The following is a 19,680-nucleotide window of genomic DNA, read 5'->3' on the forward strand; positions in this document are numbered from 1 at the left end:
CAAGCCGCATCTGCAACCTACACCACAGCTCACAGCAACACCAGATCCTTAACCCAATGAGCAAAAGAAAAACAGTTCCTCAATCCTCCATCATCACCCTTCTTTTCGGGTTAGAAAAAGCATCCCCTTTACCTGCCTGGACATAGAAGCCAACTTGGAAAAGCAGAGAGGGCTGGATTTCAGCCTCACTCCTGCCCTCTGGAGGTGCTCTGTGCTTCAGACGGTATACAGTGATGGCCCTCAACTCCCATCAAACTCGTTGAAGCGGTCACCTAAACGAACCGATCTCCCAGAAACAAGATGTTTATGTTCGCTGATAATGAAAATTAGATTTTCTTCACATATTAGCACATGCATCTCCATGGATCCTTACACACATCAGAAGGACTGACAGTCCTGAGCTTGTGTGAAGCCCAGGAGGGGCTGAGGTGTTTCCTCAGCCTGCAGTGTAGACCCAGGCCCGCACCCCGGTTCCCCCGCTATGTTTCAGCAGGTCCACAGCAGTGCCCTGCACCACACTCTATCTGTGACCTTGATATTAAAACTCTGCAGCATTAAGAACTTTTGAGATTTAAAAAAATTTTTAACATTATTATTATTGCTTTTTTTAGGGCTATACTTGCAGCATATGGAAGTTCCCAAGCTAGGCGTCGAGCTGCAGCTGTTGGCCTACACCACAGCTCACGACAACGCCAGATCCTTAACCCACTGGGCAAGGCCAGGAATCATATCTGCACCCTCATGGGCACTAGTCGGGTTCTTAACCCGATGAGCCACAACAAGTACTCCCGAGATTTTTTTAAAGGCTGTGGAAAAACAAGATTGCCATGACCAAATTTTATTTTGCATTTATTATTATTATTATTTGTCTTTTTGCCTTTGGTAGGGGCACTCCCATGGCACATGGAGGTTCCCAGCCTAGGGGTCTAATTGGAGCTGTAGCCGCTGGCCTACGACACAGCCACAGCAACGTGGGATCCGAGCCGAGTCTGCGACCTACACCACAGCTCACAGCAACACCGGATCCTTCATCCCCTGAGCGAGGCCAAGGATTGAACCCGCAACTTCATGGTTCCTAGTCGGATGCTTTAACCACTGCGCCAGGACGGGAATTCCTTTGACAAAATTTTAAATTACCTATAAACAAACACTTTACCTGTTTGAGTTTTCTTTGCCAGACATGTGGTCAACCATTTCTTGTTGAATTTCTCAACAGAGGTGTGTTGGTCTTGGAGTCCCAAGCTTGCCAGACACGGGGAACTGCAGTGAGGGGTCGTTTACAGTATTCAGTCATTTGCCCAATGTGGAATGCTTTGGTGCTGGGAGGATCTTTAATTTAATCTCATGTTGCACTGGGAGAAACTGACATTCAGAGAGCCAAGTGGCCTGCCGGGTCACACAGTGAACCTCAGCCCCATCTCCATGGTTCTGCCTTCGCCCACTCATTCATTCATTCACAGTTACTGAGCAACCACTAGGTGGCAGGCACTGCGGTGGATCCTGGGGACAGAACCCTGACACCAAGTCCCCGCCGCAGACAAGGCATTTGAGACGCGCACTCAACAAGTAAACACATGAGCGAAACAGTGATGCGTGCAGGCAGAGGGGTCAGGGAAGGCGGTGCAAAGGAGAGGCAGTGAAGCCGCACCCTGGGCGTGAGAGCCAGCCGGTCGTGGAGGCAACTGAGCACAGGGCATGGCCGGCTGAAGGCATTGCCAGGGCAGAGGCCGTGCCGCGTGTTTGAGGCACAGGAAGCCGTGCAGCTGGCCGGTGCAAGGTAAGTGATGCTGACAGGCTGTGCAAAGAGGTCAGGAAGGGGGCAGGCTGCAGCTCACTGAGGCCTCAGCAAGGGTCTGAGTTTACCCAGAATGCAGTGAGAGGCCATCCAGTGGTCCAAGGGGTGTGAATTCTAAGACAGACAATTAGATTCTGAAGTGCCAGCACTTCCTTTCCTAAGTCCCTGGGGTCCCTCCGTGTCCCCTTCTCACCTTCTGGCTTCAGCACTGCAGCGGGGGGGGGGGGGGGGGGGGGGGGTGGACACCCACTCCCGCCCTCCCCCGTAGCCCGTGACACGCCTGTTCTTACATGGAGAGCTTTTCCGCATAGAAAACCCTGCATAGAGAACCCTGTCCTGCAGAGAAAAGCCCACACCTGGCAGGTGGCCAAGTGTGGTGACTCCAGGTCCCTTTGGACCAGCTAGGTCCTTCCCATGCAGACCAGACACCCCTGCGCATCTGGGGGGTTTCCAGAGCATCTCCTGCCCCCAGAAGAGGAAGCAGTGGCTTCTACACACTCCTCCCCGCAGTTGCAGGCTGCAGGGAAGGGCTGAGCCTGTCTTGGCATCTCGCAGACTCCAGGCTCAGGCTGGGGGTGAGAGAGAAAACTGGAACCTGGAACGTGGCAGGACCGGACTCAGAGAGGAGGGGAGCCGGGGTTCCAGCCTGGCTCTGTGCAGAGCCCACAACGCCACACCACACCAGGCGTTCTGTGTGAATGAGAAATGGCCCCAGCGCTCAAGCCAGCAAACCACAGACACACTATTAATGACGCTCCCCCTGAGTTACACGACTGCATCCCTGACACAGGTGGATGAATATCAGATTCTGCATTGCGCTGCAGGGCTGGGGCACTTGATGGCCATTTCAGTAAACAAGGCTAGTAGGTGAACATGCCATGGAAAAATCATTCAACCTCATCAACCTCATACCTTACACCATACCCCCAAAATCCCCTTCATCTAAGTGCATTACAGAGCCCCGAATGAGAAAGGCAAACTAGAAAGCTTTGTAGAACCACAGGAATTGTCTGCATTTGCACAGTGCTTACTAGGTACCAGCATCATCCGAAGGGCCTTGTGCATCCTAACTCATCTTAGGCCTCACGATGGCCTGCGAAGCTGTTGCAGAAAGAACCATAAAGAACAATAAAGGAGAGAGGTCCACCGTCTTCAGGTATGACACCCGCAGTGAAAGCAAAGATTAATACCGTTGAAAGCTTTATTTATCAAAAGATCCCCCGCCCCCGACCAGAGTACAAATGCATACCATAGGATGGGGAAGGAAATTGAAAGCATATCTATGCAAATAATCCATAAGGAAAATAAACAAACTGTGAAGAAAATAATCCAAAAAAAAATGAGCAAATGGGAGTTCCCTGGTAGCATAGTGGATTAAGGACCTGGCATTGTCACTGCAGCAGCACAGTTGCTGCTGTGGTGCAGGTTCAATCCCTGGCCCGGGACCTTCCCCATGCTGCAGAGGTCCGTTAGTAGGTAATAAATTACAAAGGAAACAAGGAATGAGCCCCTATCAGAAGCAGGGCTAGGGAGGGGAGGGCTCATAGCTGGGGAGAGACATATGGTGGGCTTGTTGGGGGAGCTGGAGAGGTTTTATTTTTTTTAATTTTTATTAAAATTCTCTCTGCATACCTGCAGCATACGGAAGTTTCCAGGCTAGGGGTTGAACTGGAGCTGTGGCTGCTGGCCTACACCACAGTCACAGTGACGCAGAATCTGAGACTTGCCTGCGACCTATACCACAGCTCACGGCAACACTGCATCCTTAACCCACTGAGTGAGGCCAGGGATCAAACGCACATCCTCATGGATACTAGTCGGATTCTTTTCTGCTGCACCACAACAGGAACTTGGAAGTTTTATTTTTTTGTCTTGTCCCAGCCTACTGACCTCTGGGCCACAAGCTGTGGCAGTGGCCGCATATCACAGGACTGCCCAGAGGTCTGGCTTCCTTGGTACTTTCTGTCGGGGCGTGTGGGATGCAACTTCCCCCAGAGAAAGGCACCAGATGGAACTATGAGTCTGTCCCACTTTCCCTCCTCAAGGGGCACAGGCTCTGCATCCCACCAGCTCGCTGCTCCAAGCCTCAGTTTCCCCATCCGTCAGTGGAGCCGCATGGCTCTGGCTATGCCCAGCTCGCTCAGGTAGGATAATGAACATTAAAGGGCTTTGGGAGCTAAAGTCTGAGAATGCCAGAGGTTGTCAAGGTTACTGAGGGTCCGCCAGGCGGCTGCAAGGCTTTGGGTGCAGAGGTTCCGGCCCGCCCCCGCCCCTGCCAAGTCCCGCCCAGCCTCACGCTATCTGTCCGTTGAGTTCACTGCCGTCTGTCATCAGCCAATGGGCTGGGGCGACCAGGCGCCGGTGGAGCAACCTATTTCCTGTTTTCATTCAGGGGAGCTTAGCAAAGTTCCTGCTCCCAGAGCTTGGAACAGAGACCTGAAGGGGCCGGGTGACACCCCTCCCAGACCCCTGGACGCGCACAGGACCAGACAGGCCTCAGGTGAGTGTTCGATCCCAAGCTTGGGGCGGGGGGCCTCTGTCCACCTGTGGCCTGAGCCCCCTCCGCCCCCTCCTCCTGTGACCCTCCCTCAGTACCTCTGGGGGGGGGGGGCAGTGGGAGGCAAAAGGGTTGGTGACAGCCTCTGTATGTGCCCCCTCCCCCAGCTCATTGGGGCAGAGCAGGGAGCAAGTAGCTTCCTGACCCTCCATTGTCTCAATTCCTCTTGAAGTTCCAGAAGCTTCTCTAACCCCTCTTAAGCTTGAGGAATAATTCACCACACCTGGGTTTCTCAAAAAGTGGGGCCAGGGAAGCCCTGTATCAGCACAGCCTGCGGGATGTGCGGAAAATGCGGAATCCGGGGCTCTCCCCAGGACCTGTTAGATGGGACTCGCTGATGCTGGGAGCCGGAAGTCTGCTTTTGACAAGCCCTCGGCACCCAGCCCCCACCCCCAGGGAGGCTCTGATGCACCCATATTGGGGAGCGTGCCCTTCCAACGGCCAGGATCTTCCATCTCCCAGGTCAGATCAGAATGCCTTACTCTGCTGGTGTCTCACCCCTGCTGGAAAGTTCCCTGCAGCCCCTCAGAAAGGAAGCTTGGGCTCTGAAGGAGACCCGGTGTGCCCATCAGAAGGCTGGATGAGGAAGGCAGCCCTTAGAGGGAGATGCCGTGCTCAGGGTGCCTGGAGGAGGAAGCAGGATGACTGTTCTCAGAGCTGGATGGTGGAGGGGCTGGGGAGCTGCTGTCCCCTGGGCCAAGGACAGGCCCCCAAGTCAACCACACCAACACTTGCCATATTTTGTTGTCAAGTCTAGAAATCTTTGCTCTGTGTGGTGTAGAGAGGGGAAAGAAGGACCCACAAGACCCACTGTACAGCTTTGGGGGTGACAGCATTGTTTCCTCCATTTCACAGATGGGGAAACTGAGGCCTAAAGACCCCATGGATGCACCAGTGACAACTTTCTCCTTGCCACCCCCACTCTCAGCCGATCCCATAAGAGAAAATGTAAGGGAACTGGCTTTGGCTGCTGCATTTGATTTTTTTTTTTTCCCTGTCTTTTTAGGGCCATACCCACGGCATATGGAGGTTCCCAGGCTAGGGTCCAATCAGAGCTGTTGCTGCCAGCCTACACCATAGCCACAGCGATGCCAGATCCAAGCCTCGTCTGTGACCTAAACCACAGCTCATGACAACACCGGATCCTCAACCCACTGAGCAAGGCCAGGGATCGAACCTGCAACCTCATGGTTCCTAGTCGGATTTGTTTCCACTGCGCCATGGTGGGAACTCCTGCCTTTGATTTTTATTCCAAACCTTGAGTTTATGCTGAGGTTTCCCCAGTCTTTACTGAAAGGCCCAGCCAAAGGCATCGTTCCTGGGGCCTCACATCATCTCTGGGCAAAACGTGCCCTGCTTCTGACTTAGCACCAGCTGCCTGAGGACAGCAGAGCTGGAAGTGCTGGGACCATTGAGGCTAATTCTACTCTCCACCACCCATTTTACAGATGAACTAACTGAGGCAGCTGCCTAGGAGCACCTATAGGAACTGCGAGTCCCCAAGACTCTCGGCCACCAAAAGTCCATTAAGTAAAGATAGTGTGTGGATCACTTGCTGTCCTGCCTGGGCACCTACTAGAATATAGGAACCTGTCCAGCATCTTGTCAACAGGACAGTATCCACACTCTCAGGTGGCAAAATCGGGGCCTGGAGTTACTAAATTACTTGCCTACAGACCCGTAGTTGATCAGGACAGAGGCCTGCCTCCATAAGAGGAGAAGAAAAGCGTGTTCAAGCATGGGCAGCCCTGGGCCAACTATGCCCTGCTCTGTGCCTCAGTTTCCCATCTGTACAGAATGAAGCTGGATAGAGGGTCCCTGAGAGCCACCTGCTGGACACCTGCACAGACGCCCCTGGAGAATTCACTAGGGTTCTTTTCACCCAACCCAGCAAGAGCGCGTTGAGAAGGAAGTTAGGTCATTCGCATCCTTCTTCTTATTTTAAATTTCTGTGCCTAAGGGGTAGCCCAGCTATTCGCTCCATCTGAGCTGATGTTTTAATTGTCCCCCTTTTCTAATTTGGCTTAGACGTGTTAGGTGCTCTCCAATGTCCACCTTAATTCAGGGTCATTTATTTCTCAGCTGTCTCCCAGAGCATCTTCTCATGTGTCAGATGCTAATAAGAGAGACAATTATATGGTGCCTGGCAGGACCCTGAGCTGACACGCTTTGCATGATCTGCCTGACTTAACCCTCCCATCAGGGTCGTGAAAGTTACGCCTCATTGGGAAGAAACTGAGGCCCAGAGACGTTCAGTCCCTTCCAGCCCATCTCGTCGCAGAGTTTTGCATGAACTGAAGCCCAGGACTCCTGCTGCCTGCCCTCCCCTGCATACGGGCGAGAGAGTTCTAAAGCCAGAGCAGCCTGGCTTTGTGTCCTGCCCACCATTGACCAGCTCTTGATCCTGGGCAACTCGAAGTCCCAGTTCCTTTTATCAGATGGAGGTGGAAAACTCCTACTGCACACAGATCTGGATTAAGTGAGAGAGTGGGTGTTGAGCGGGGGGCGGGTGTAGCCTCCATGTCACAAGCATTCGGATTTACTCACTGGCACGGGCACCAGCCCTGTGACCTTAGGCTAAACCTCAGTTTCCTCATCTGTTACTGGGAGTCATGATAGATTATTGTGGGTGTTAAACAAGGTAGCAGGTGTGAAAAGCCTGCATGTATGTGAAGTAGCTATAACAGGTTGTTGTAAATGTTTGCTTAAAGATACAGCCTGGCGGGGGATGGGGGTGAGGGGAGTTCCTGTCATGGCTCAGTGGGAACAAACTCGACTAGTATCCAAGAGGACGTGGGTTCAATCCCTGGCTTTGCTCAGTGGGCTAAGGATCCAGCGCTGCCGTGAGTTGTGGTGTAGGTTCCAGACACTGCTTGGGTCTAGGATTGCTGTGACTGTGGCGTAGCCCGGCAACTGTAGCTCCAGTTTGACCCCTAGCCTGGGAACTTCCATATGCTGCGAGTGTGGACCTAAAAAGACAAAAAAAAAAAAAAGATAAAGCATGGGGGGTGGGGGAGGATACACACCTGCCTCCCTGCTTTGGACACTGAGATTTCATTTACACATAAAAACATAAAATGGAGTATTGGCACATTTTTCTGGACAAGCCAGCATCTTCCTCCCAAATAACCCCTTTGCTTAAAATCACACATCCTTTAAAATTCAGAGCAACATGATAATACAAGGATCCTAACAATAAGAGAAGATTCTGCTCAGCTTTGGCGTGATCTGTCCAGCAAAGGGCCAGACCCAGGTTTAGCATCTGGCGGTTGGGCAGACCACTAAGTGAGCAGGAGGGCTCAGCAGCGGGGAGCATGACAGAGCCTAGGCACCCTAGGACCCCCCCAAGAACCCCATCACGAGTGGGCACTTACTGTTCTCTCCTGTCCCCCGACAGTCTCAGAGCATGGCACATCCTGGGAGCCCTGGATGGAGGGGACCCACAGCCCAGTGCATGGCAGGGACCAAACCGAAAGCACCAGCACCGGGCCCAGAACTCTCAAGTGTGGGACCTGAAGAGCACTCAGGTGGGCTTGATGTTTGGTACTCGGCGGGGGGCTAGAGGTTTGCCAACATCTGAAATACAAGCGTGGATAGGTTGATGGATCAAGAAACAGGGCAGCTCTTGTAGCTTGGCTTATCCCAAAGTAGACACTGAGACCAGGACTTGGTGCAAGTCATTTGTCTGGAAGACGATGCCAGGAGAGTGGGAAACCAAGCAAAGCAGAACAGGAAGTCAGCACAGGCTGTCCATGCACAGATAACCACTGGGGCTCCGTCCCAACGTGGGTGCTCTGGGAGACGGTATGGAGCATCCCTCAGAGTTCTCATCCCAGAGGCGAGGCCAGGCTGCCGTCCTCCTGTCCCTTCCTCCAGTGGCAGAGGGATGCTCTCCCTCACGGGGAGAGTGGCAGTTGCTTCCTGGTAGGTAGGAAGCCAGTGGGATGTTCCAGGACAGTGCGAGCCTAGGGAGGACCGGGCACTGACAGTGTCTGCTATAGCGCCACCTACTGAAAATCGCAAGATTCTCAGAACAGCCCAAGGCTCAAGGGAGGTGTAAGAAACACAGTATTACTTTTCCAGGCATTTAAGGCAGAGTGGCAAGTGCAGGAAACAGCCGCGGGTATGGGAAGCCAGATGCCCCGGAGGGAGGGGCCCGCCAAGCTGAGCTGGGAGCCCAGCATCCTCACAGCTCCCGCCACCCTCCGCTGGCCCGTTAGCTCAGCCTGTCCATCCGCGACCACGGAAGCAGAGCTTAGGGAGGGCGGAAACCAACCAGCCACATCCGTGCTCTTCGGGAGCGCCGGCGTTTCACAAGGGCCGGTCGTGGATGAGGCACGTTTCACATCCAAGAAGCCATTTGGAGCCAGTGGGCCCTTCCAGGTTGTCAGTGGCAGGACGGATTCAGCCAGGTTGGGTGCAGGGCGGGGGTGGGGGTGGGCATAGCTGGCAGATGCCCTCCTGGGCTTCTACCTGGAGGGATGGGGAGGAGGATAGTCACCACTCTTCGGGATTCCGATGGCGCGTCCCAGAAGAGCCAGCCTCCTCCCCAGCTCTGGACCCCAAAGCGCACTGATCCGCGCTAGTCCTTAAGAGTGCGGTCCTTGCAGATGCCCATAGCAGCCTGAGCTCCAACTCCAGCATGACCACGCGGGAGCTGCAGGAATACTGGAGGACGCGCAAGTGCCGCTGGAGGCACGTCAAACTGCTCTTCGAGATCGCTTCCGCCCGCATCGAGGAGAGGAGAGTCTCCAAGTTTGTGGTAAGTGGAGGCCGGGAAGTAATGGAGAGCCTTTCACTACCTCCTTACCGGCCCAGGCTAAGGCCGGCGGGGCCTCAGTCTCTCTGACCAGGAAATAGACTGACACACCTTAACGCACAGCGTTCTTCTGGAGAAAACGACCCAGAAGTGAGATTTCACGTCCAGCCCCATGAGAATTGGAGGTGTTAAGGTCCTTGATCCTAAGAAGGAAAGAGCCCAGTTTAATACCATATTACTCAGTGTTTTCATGGGTGTCCCTTCTTCATCGTTTTTGATATCCTTGTGTCATTTTTATTATTTACCTTTTTTTCTTTAAAGCGGATCACTTTTTAAAAAACACCAAGTGGATTTATTTCAAGAGGAAATAAATGGAAGACCAATATCACATGGCATAAGAAAAAGTCATTATGAATGTAAATGCTGGAGTTCCCGGTGTGGCTCGGCAGGTTAAGAACCTGACTAGTATCCATGAGGATACAGGGTCCATCCTTGGCCTGGCCCAGTGGGTTAAGGATCTGGCATTGCGTCAAGCTGCAGCACAGGTCACAGATGCCGCTCGGATCTGGCATTGCTGTGGCTGTGGTGCAGGCTGGCAGCTGCAGCTCCAATTTGACCCCTAGCCTGGGAACTTCCATATGCCATGAGGGCGGCCCTTAAAGGAAAATAAAATAAAATAAAATAAAAGTAAATACGAGGAGAGCTCAGGGCTGTTGTTAAATTCTAGCTGCTTACCATGGCTGGTGGAAAGCTGGGCTTGGGGGTTGCTCTCTTTGTTGAAAAGGAATCTCAGCCTGTGTTGGGGGAGATATTACTGACTGTGGAAGGGCCTCACAGCCTTTCTTCTCCCCCTACCCCCGCCCTTGCTTGGGGCTGGAGTAATAACAAGAGCTGACGCTGAGTTCTGACTGCACTTCAGTGTTTCAGTGCATTAACTCATTGAATCCTTGCCCAGTGAGGCAGGCACGGGTTTTTTTTTTTTTTCCTTTTTTATCATTTTCATTTTTTAAAATTAAAAAAAAATTTTGTCTTTTTGTCTTTTTAGGGCCGCACCCGCAGCATATGGAGGTTCCCAGGCTAGGGGTTGAATCAGAGCTGTCGCCGCCAGCCTACACCAGAGCCACAGCAACACCAGATCCGAGTGGCGTCTTCGACCTACACCACAGCTCAGGGCCACACCGGATCCTTAACCCATTGAGCAAGGCCAGGGATCGAGCCGGAAACGTCATGGTTCCTAGTCGGATTTGTTTCTACTGTGTCACGACGGGAACTCCTCTTTTCTTTTTTAAAGTTATATTGATGTATAGTTAATTTACAATGTTGTGATTTTTTCTGATGTACAACAAAGTGATTCATATATCTATATATCTATATACACACACATATAGACACATCCATTCTCTATCAGAAAAAGGCTCAGAGAGGTTGACGTACTTACCAAAACCACACAGCTAGACCACGGTGGGCTGGACTCATAACCTAGGCAGTCTGTGCCCTTCATCAGCATCGTCTTGGAAGAGGATTGAAAGGAATGATTTTCTTACCATACAGCCTCACCGCCAGTGTATCACCTAAGCCCATCTCTCAGGAGTTGTACACCTGGAAAGCACAGATCTTATTCATCTAAGCTCCCCAGTTCAGGAGCCTGAGGCCCAGTCTTGACCATGTCAAACCAAGAGCATGCCCAGGCCCCCTGCACGGACAGGCTCCTGTGCTCTTTCAGGCCCAGACTGCCTCCACGGCGCTGTGGTTGTCATTCTCCGCTTGACTCTGGACATGACTGGCTTTCACAGCTCCGCCGATGCTGATGGCAATTTAAAACAGAACTGCAGATAACCATCACCCGTTTCCAGGGCATGCTTTAAATGAGGATCATCATTATTTTATTTCCCGGGCTCTCTCTGTCCGTTCAAACCCTCCGTCAGGGTGTAGTCAAAGGCGCTCTCTCTTTGCACCGCAGATGTACCAGATCGTTGTCATCCAGACGGGGAGTTTTGACAGCAACAAAGCCATCCTGGAACGGCGCTATTCAGACTTCGAGGCGCTCCAGAAGAAACTCCTAAAGACGTTCCCGGAAGAAATCGAAGATGTCGTCTTCCCCAAAAAGCACCTGATGGGGAACTTCACAGAGGAGATGATCTCTGAACGCAAGCTGGCCCTTAAGGAGTACCTGAGCCTCCTCTACGCCATCCGCTGCGTGCGCCGCTCGCGCGAGTTCATCGATTTCCTTACGCGGCCGGAGCTGAAGGAGGCGTTTGGCTGCCTGCGCGCCGGGCAGTACACCAAGGCCCTGGACATCCTGGTGCACGTGGTGCCGCTGCAGGAGAAGCTCACGGCCCACTGCCCTGTGATGCTGGTGCCCACCCTGTGTGCCATGCTGGTGTGCCACCGCGACCTGGAGCGCCCCGCCGAGGCTTTCGCGGTCGGGGAGAGGGCCCTGCAGTGCCTGCAGGCCCGGGAGAGCCACCGCTACTACGCCCCGCTCCTGGACGCCATGGCCCGCCTGGCCTACACGCTGGGCAAGGACTTTGTGTCCCTGCAGGAGAGACTGGAGGAGAGTCAGCTTCGCAAGCCCGCCCCCCGGGGCTTCACCCTGAAGGAACTCACCGTCCAAGAGTATCTGTGTTGAGCCGCCCTGGGGGGAGGGGGGAGGGGACGCGTGGAAGCCGGCGATCTGGGATCCCCACTGCGCCTGGGCCGTTTGGAGTTCATGTTGAGAGGGAAGAGCCACTCTGGGCTCTAGCTTGCAGGGTGACTCTGAACAAGCCCCTCTTCCGGGCCTCGTTTCCCCATCTGTGTTGAGCAGAGATGCTCCAGGCCTCCTTGGAAGCCTCTGCTTGTGTGTCCTGTGTCCCCATGATGCCAGGCCCACCTCATCTCAAAAGCACAAACCCAGCTGGCCAAACACTGGAGAATAATGTCCACTTTACTGGTGTTTCTGCAGGCAGCTGGAGGGGAGGTTTACATTGCACACCACAAAGCTTAATCCATGTGCTCATGCTTGCAAATGTTCCCACCCATTTCTTCTAAGTATGCTAGCCCTTCCCTCTTAGGTGTAGACCAATTCAGTAAAACAGAAGGCCAGCTTTGTCCCCGGGGTGGGCTATGTGTACTTTAAGATTCTGGGATACAAGGCATCTTTAGCAAGGGAAGTTGCCAGTGGTTTTCTGGTTTGGATGCTATAACTCATGGCCTGGGGTAGGTTTTCATTTGTAAGGCCCTTGAATGGCCTCCCTGGATTATGTAGACATAGCCCTGAAGGGAGGTGGGCCTCTGGGTAGAAGAGATTGAAGGCTCAGCACCTCCTCATTGGAGGGATGATAGCTTGGGAAGCCCTTAACTAAAGTCTGCTGTCAGGTCCCCGAGTGAAGTGGATTCTGGACCAATGACCAGGGGTTCAGCACAGGGCCAGAAGTTGATGGACAGGATGGTTTGGGCCCCTGTGCATATGAGGCTAGTATTTCGAAGACCTAAGCCATGTGGCTGAGCTTATCCAGGTGAACTAAAGAGGCTGTAACTTGGGAACCTTAGCAGGGGGCACCACGTTGGCCTGAGCCAGGATGTGGCTCAGCAAAGGGATCATGTAGCAGTGGACAGGCATTCGCTGAACTGCACCAGAATGTGTTCAACAGCGACACCATGTGGCAACACCTGGAGTGGCCCAACCAGGCTCCTTCCTGGAGGTCACAGACTGACACTTTCAGACCAACAAAGCCTTCAGGTATCTCAGTTCATTCCAGGAGAAGGACAGTCCAAGTGGGAGAGATTGGATTTCTTGAAAAGCTGGGCATGTGGAAAGTTAAAGGGTTAAATGGAAAAATAAAAAGAGCTGCAATTCTTTTGTAATGATAAAAGATCATAGTGATTTTACAAGTTCTTTCATCAGGGAGTTCCTGTCATGGCACAGTGGAAACGAATCCAGCTAGTATCCATGAGGATCTGAGTTCGATCCCGGGCTTTGCTCAGTGGGTCCGGGATCCGGTGTGGCGTAGATTGTAAATGTGGCTCAGATCCTGTGTGGCTGTGGCTGTGGTGTAGATTGGCAGCTATAGCTCCGATTCAGCCCCTAGACTGGGAACCTCTATATGCCATGGGTGTGGACCCGAAAAGCAAAAAAAAAAAAAAAAAAAGTTTTTTCATCAGATAGAAAATGCTATCAACTGTTAAATGCACCAAATATTCACTAAGAAAGAAAAGATGTCCAACATGGGGGGAGTTTAGCAGGGGTTTCCAGCAAAAAGCTGGGAGAACAAAGAGTTAGCCCCCAATGTAACTGTCTACATGGGATAAATCTGCTTCATAGAAGGGGCCAGTGAGGAAGGGCATGAATCAAATTTGGCACTGGGTGGAGGGTGGGGAATCAAGAATTTGAACTGCAAACTGGTACTCACCCAGGTTTGGGATCTAAATACACACAGTGTGGTCCAAAACACCTCAAGCAGAGATGCCGTGGTAAAAGGGTCTCAATGCAGGTGTTTCAGGTACCTTGAGCCGCAAATGCACATTCTCTCTGCAAGGCATCAACATGGATCCAGGTCAAGAGAGAGGAAATTGCCATTGTTTTCAGAGGTGCTGACATGGGGGGGTGAGGGACCGTGCATCTCAAAATCACACATATATGGTACATGCGTGTGGTGTGGAGACAGAGGGAAAAACCTCATGCAAGGCTGAAGGAGCCTAAGTCATATGGAGAAGTGTCCCGTCTTTAAAGTATCTTTAAAGAAGGTCTGGGTACTCCAGGGTGTGGGAAAGGACTTATTCTGGCTTCTGAAAAGGGACCGCCCACAAAGCACAGTTTCAGGGCTCCCAAGTGGTCTCCTCCTGGTGACGCTGGATGCTGTCCTCCCAGTTCTCCTGATGGCCTTTGCCTGTGGATCCACTGGTCTTTCCTCTGGCCACATACACTGCCTCCAGCCACTGTGGGTGTCTGGTGGCCTGGGATGACCCACGGGGGCCGTCTTCTCCTGACATCTCCCTTGCTGCCAAGACTGAGACCCACTCTCTTCTTGGGTTCCCGGAACAAGTCTTTGAATTCCTTAACCCCCTCTTCCATCCCCCAGAAGTTTCCTGGTGGCCCACCACGACCCCACCAGGGTGCCTCCCTGGCCCTGTGTGCTGGGCCCCCTCCCATGTCCCAGTAACGCTTAGTCTTTCTTTCCGGGGGACCCTGGGGTGGTAGCAGCTGGATCTGAGCTGCATCTGCGACCCACACCACAGCTCACGGCAACGCTGGATCCTTAACCCACTGAGCAAGGCCAGGGATGGAACCCGCAACCTCATGGTTCCTAGTCGGATTCGTTAACCACTGAGCCATGACAGGACCTCCCGGACCTTCTTCTTCTGACTTCTCAAAAGTTGAGCCCAGGTGTTCCCGACATGGCTCAGCAGTAATGAACCCAACCAGTATCCATGAGGACGCCGGTTCAATCTCTGGCCTTACCCAGTGAGGTAAGGATCCAGTGGTGCTGTGAGCTGTGGTGTTGGTCACAGATGAGGCTCAGATCCCACATTGCTATGGCTGTGGTGTAGGCCAGCAACTGTAGTTCTGATTCGACCCCTAGCCTGGGAAGCTCCACATGCCGTGGATGTGACCCTAAAAAGACAAAAAAAAAAAAAAATCATGGCGGGTTGGGATTCCAGGGGGGTCACTGGGGGTCAGCAGGCTGGACCTTGGGCCGCAGGGTCAGTATTGAGGCCTGAGCTGGGGCGGTGAGCCTACCTGCTCACCACCAGCATGGACTCCAGCCCCAATGCCTAGGTACCCTTAGCTGGGTGATGGTTGCCTGACTGCAACTTTGCCTTAGAGCCACAAACCCAGTTCCAATTCCACCTGCTGGGCTGAGGGCTCCCACCCTGTCCCCAGCCAGACTCCCCTGGGCGCCTCCAGAGCTTCCTGGCCCTCCTGCAGTGGCCTTTCCAGAATCCTCCCTGGGGACCCGGTAGCACTGCCACAGGTCCTGTCATCCATGTGCCATTTTCCTTCTAGCAGTCTCCTCTCACTTATGCAAATTTATTTGAAAATGAAACTTCTGATTACTACCCTCAGTAGAAAATCAGCGTCATTTGCTGTAATTAGAAGGTAGCCGTAAAAATAAACACAGTGAAACCTATCACTGTTATTACACCTCAGTGGCCTTTGTCTGAGGCCTTGAGTCTGAGGCTGCCAGTGTCCTCTGGTAAAAGAGACAGAGGCAGGGGAATTCCTGTTGTGGAACAGTGGAGACCAATCCGACTGGTGTCCATGAGGACACAGGTTCAATCCCTGGCCTCGCTCAGTAGGTTAAGGATCCAGCATTGCCATGAGCTGTGGTGTAGGTGGCAATATGCGGCTTGGATCTGGCGTTGCTATGGCTGTGGTGTAGGCCGGCAGCTGTAGCTCCAATTTGACCCCTAGCCTGGGAACCTTCATATGCCAAGGGTGTGGCTCTAAAAAGCAAAAACAAACAAACAAACAAAAACAACAAATAACAGAGAGAGAGAGAGATGTGAGTTCCCCGGTGGGTCAGTAGGTTAAGGATCGGACACTGTCACTGCTGTGGCTCTGGTTACGCTGTGGTGCGGGTTCAATCACTGGCCCATGAGCTTCTATATGCCTCAGGTATGGTTAAAGAAAGAAAGAGAGAAAGAAAGAGAGGAGTTCCTGTCATGGCTCAGTGGAAACAAATCTGACTAGTATCCATGAGGACATGGGTTCAATACCTGGCCTTGCTCGGTGATCTGGCATTGCTGTGAGCTGTGGTGTAGGTCACAAACACAGCTTGGATCTGGCGTTGCTGTGGCTGCGGTGTAGGAAGGCAGCTGTAGCTCCAATTAGACCCCTAGCCTGGGAACGTCCATATGCCGAAACTGCGGCCCTGAAAAAAAAACAGAGACAGAAGGACAGACAGAGACAAGCCTTAGAGACCCATGATCACCACACCAAGACTTCTCACTGATTTACTCAGAAAGAAAGGCAAATACTGCAAAGGGAAATCAGCCTCTGGCCACATGGCCTGGATCACCCATCTGAGATGTGCATCCCTCTCTTTAGCCCCCTGGCCCTGGCCCCGTCCCCGCACCCCGGATCAGCCCTGCTTGCTGCCCAGCTCCTCAGCTGTGGGTCTGGTTTCAGCTTTGGTTGGCATCCTCGGCTTTCCACACCCCAGTTGGGAGGTGGTACCCAGGCTCCAGCTCTGGGCTCTGCACCCTGATAGCAGGTAAGACCCTCAAGTGAGGGAAAGTTCTGGTTTCATCAGAGCCAGAACCTGTCCTCTAGTTGGTGTCACTGGGTCCCCCGTTAAGAGCAAGAAAATACCCCTCCCTGGAAGAAGATCTAGGCGAGCCCCACCCACCTGGTCAGCACTGGGGCTGCTCACCAGCCTTACTCATCTGTCTGTGTATGACTCATCTCTGAACAAACAGCCGTGGATGACACTTCTACTCAATGGCAGACCCTGCATAGAGCTCGGGGCACAGTGGTAAACAGGACAGATTGGGTCCCTGCCCTCATGAAGCTGCTACGGGAGAAGGGAACCACTCACAGAGCACACTGAAGCGGGGACAGAAGGGTCTCCCTCCGCCGCATGGTCAGGGAGGGCTTCTCGGAAGAGGTGTTTAATGGAGTCACAGGAGAGGCTGAGGAGGCGGCCAGGGCAGCGTGGGGAGGGGAGAATTTTTAAGCAGAAGGAAAGCGGAAGCACAGCCCTGAGGCAGGAACTTCCTCTGTCCCCGGGGAGCCTCGACCCAGGCCTGGGCCCAGAGAAGGGGGGCAGGCAGGCCCCAGGCATCCCTTCTGAGGTGTGCCAGCTGTGCCAGCTGAGAGGAAGTGCTCCAGGTGCCGACAGAAAGACGCCTGGCGAGCCCATCTGTGCCATGGCTCGTCTCCAGGAACTGGCTCTTTGCAAGGTGAATAAGCTGGGAGCTCGTGTTTAGGGCACACAGACACTTCGGGTTTACAAGTGACAGAAAGCCAGGGTAAGCTGACAAGGAGGAATTTATTTCCTGAAAAGTCCAGGAATAGATGGCTCCAAGCCAGGTTGGAACCACAGCCTCAGACCATCCACATCCAGTGTCCTACTCACTTTCGCTTTCTCTCTTGGTTTTACTTTCCTGGGCTTTGCCTTCTCTCTCCACAAGCTCTCCTCCTGGTGACAAGATGGCTGAAGCTGCGCCAGGCTCACCTGCCCCTTCTCGGATCCCCAGGTGAAGCCGCACGGCTCCCGTGACACCCTGGTCTGTAGGATGTGTGCAAAACACCTGCCCACCTGTCCTTTCCTGAGGCGCCCAGCGCTGACCACAGTGAACTTGCCCAACCTTCACCAGAAATCCGACTTTACGTACTGTTTTGTAATCTGCTTTTTTATTTTTTTGGCCACACCTGTGGCATATGGAAATTCCCAGGCCGGGGATCGAATCCACGCCACAGCAGCGACCCCAAGCTGCTCCAGTGACAACACTGGGTCCTTAATCCACTGTGCCACAAGAGAACTCCTTGTTTTGTTTGTTTTTTCTTTGTAGGGCCACACCGGCAGCATATGGAAGTTCCTGGGTTAGGGGTTGAATGGGAGCTGCGGCTGCAGTCCATGCCACAGCCACAAAAATGCTGGATCTGAGCCGCACCTGTGACCTATGCCCAGCTTGTGGAATGCTGGATCTTTAACCCACTGAGCAAGGCCGGGGAGCCAACCCGCATCCTTATGGCGCCTACACCGAGTCCTTAACCCGATGAGCCATAATAGAACTCTGTGCTTTTTACATTTTTAAATAGACTTTAAAATTTAAAAAAATTATTTATTTTGGCCACACCCATGGCATGCAGAAGTTCCCAGGCCAGGGATCAAACCCGCACCACAGTGGTGACCCGAGCCCACAGCTGTGACAACATCCAATCCTTAACCACTAGGCCACCAGGGAACTCCTAAATACACTTTTCAAAAAAAAAAAAAATTGTTGTTGTTGTAGTTACTTCTTTTTGCATTTTTAAAAGTTTGATGGAAGTATAGTTGATTTGCCCTGTGATCGTTTCTGCTGTACAACAAAGTGATTCAGTTATCCATGTACACACATCCATTCTCTGTCAGATTTTGCGCCCATGCAGATGATCAGAGAATACTGGGTGGAGTTCTCTGCGCTGTGCAGCCGGTCCCCGTTGGCCAATCATTCCACAGACCTCAGTGTGCACAGGCCAATCCCAAACCCCCTGTCTCTCCCTCCCCCACCCCGTGGGTCCCCTTTGATAACCATACATTTTTCAAAGTCTGTGAGTCTGTTTCTGTTCTGCAAACAAGTTCATTTGTAGCCTTTTAGGTTCACAGCAAGACTGGCTGGGAGGTACAGATACTTCTCACATGCCCCCTGCCCCCCCACATCATTGCCTCTGCACGATCGACACCCCCCACCAGAGGGGGGGTTACAGTTACAGTTGATGAATCCATAGTGACATGTCATTGTCACTCAGAGTCCATAGTTACATTAGGCTTCACCCTTGCCCTTGTACATTCTATAGGTTTGGACAAATATACCCACCTTTATAGTGTACTACGTGATAACGTATGATTAGAGAAGGATTCAATTTTCTCTGTATGTCATGAGCATTTTCTAAGAATACATATTCTTCCCTACTATTTTTAAGAACATTGTATTCTAATGCATGTGCCACCATTATTTTAACTGTCTTGTAAGGTTCCAGATTTTCCTGCCTTCAGGCAGCAATGCAGCCAATGCCTTGATCCAATGTCTTTTTTATATTTGTGTTCTCTTAAGGCAGTTTCTAGCAGTGGTTTTTCTGAATCTTACACACTCGTGATTTTGATAACATTCATTTCTGTCCCTCTGGAGAGTCTGCATTAACCCACCCCTCCACCAGCTCAGTCTGAATGAAAGATGTCTATTTCCCTGCAACTTCTATGACTAACATGGGATGTTAGCATTTTTAAACTATTTTCAGTGTTACGGCAAGAAGTGGTGTCCGTGGCTTAAGGTGCATTTCCTCGTTTCTGGAGAGTCTGAACATATTTCAGAGTCTTCTTGGTCATTCTTATCGTGCAGAAGGATCTAGAAATGTTTCTTTTTCCCCTGTCCATAGGTCCCTTCTGGAGGGAGGCGGGACCCAGGGAAGATGGGATCCGCAATTTAAAAAATGACCAGCAGATGGCGCCGCCTCACTGGCGGCTCCGAAAGTTTGGCGGGCTGAGCTGGAGAAAAGGTCAAACAGGAGGGAAATCGAATGTTTCTCTCAAAAGAAAAAAAAAAAAAAACCCAAGACTTTGAAAAACCATTGGAAGAGGTTTCAAATAACGCTGCAAAGAAAGAGTTTTGCTGGGAAAGCGCTGGTGCTTCACTGCCTCCAAGCGCCGCTCCCCACCGTCCATGTTGTTCAGGATGCCCGGGCGACCGCCACTTGGGGTTCAGGACCTCAGTACCGAGTTTCTGCTGCCACGTGCATCCTCGTTCCGCAGCCCACAGGCCTGAAGTGGGCAGAAGGAGGCTTCCTCCCACCGCCCCTCCACCTCCTCGGGCCGATCAGCCGGAGGCAACAAAACCGCCGTTCCTAACCAAACAGGGCCCTTGGAAATAAACAGCGCAGAGAAC

At 52.4% G+C, this 19,680-nt stretch overlaps 1 protein-coding gene and 1 long non-coding RNA gene across 6 annotated transcripts; one reads left to right on the forward strand and one right to left on the reverse strand.

The window, feature by feature from the left end:
* Window positions 1-1,533: 1,533 nt before the first annotated feature.
* SNX20 (sorting nexin 20) lies at window positions 1,534-12,967 on the forward strand. 5 transcript variants are annotated; one of them, XM_047791727.1, is made up of 7 exons: window positions 1,534-1,777; window positions 2,820-2,951; window positions 4,188-4,295; window positions 5,208-5,300; window positions 7,750-7,879; window positions 8,963-9,114; window positions 11,072-12,967. In XM_047791727.1, exons 4-7 carry the CDS (start codon window positions 5,208-5,210, stop codon window positions 11,738-11,740), a joined length of 1,044 nt encoding a protein of 347 aa, XP_047647683.1. In that variant the 5' UTR covers window positions 1,534-1,777; window positions 2,820-2,951; window positions 4,188-4,295; the 3' UTR covers window positions 11,741-12,967. The 5 variants fall into 5 exon arrangements, with proteins under 5 accessions (XP_047647683.1, XP_047647684.1, XP_047647685.1 ...); XM_047791728.1 differs by lacking the exon at window positions 1,534-1,777 and having other exon boundaries at window positions 2,117-2,951; XM_047791729.1 differs by lacking the exons at window positions 1,534-1,777; window positions 2,820-2,951; window positions 5,208-5,300 and having other exon boundaries at window positions 3,684-4,295.
* On the reverse strand, window positions 8,403-16,776 carry LOC125133520 (uncharacterized). Its single transcript, XR_007136454.1, has 3 exons — window positions 16,632-16,776; window positions 13,503-13,621; window positions 8,403-9,314 (listed from the first exon to the last, which is right to left on the reverse strand). It is a non-coding gene; the product is annotated as an uncharacterized LOC125133520 (long non-coding RNA).
* Window positions 16,777-19,680: the final 2,904 nt, after the last annotated feature.

The sequence above is a fragment of the Phacochoerus africanus genome, chromosome 8, assembly GCF_016906955.1.
Source record: "Phacochoerus africanus isolate WHEZ1 chromosome 8, ROS_Pafr_v1, whole genome shotgun sequence".
NCBI lineage: Eukaryota > Metazoa > Chordata > Mammalia > Artiodactyla > Suidae > Phacochoerus > Phacochoerus africanus.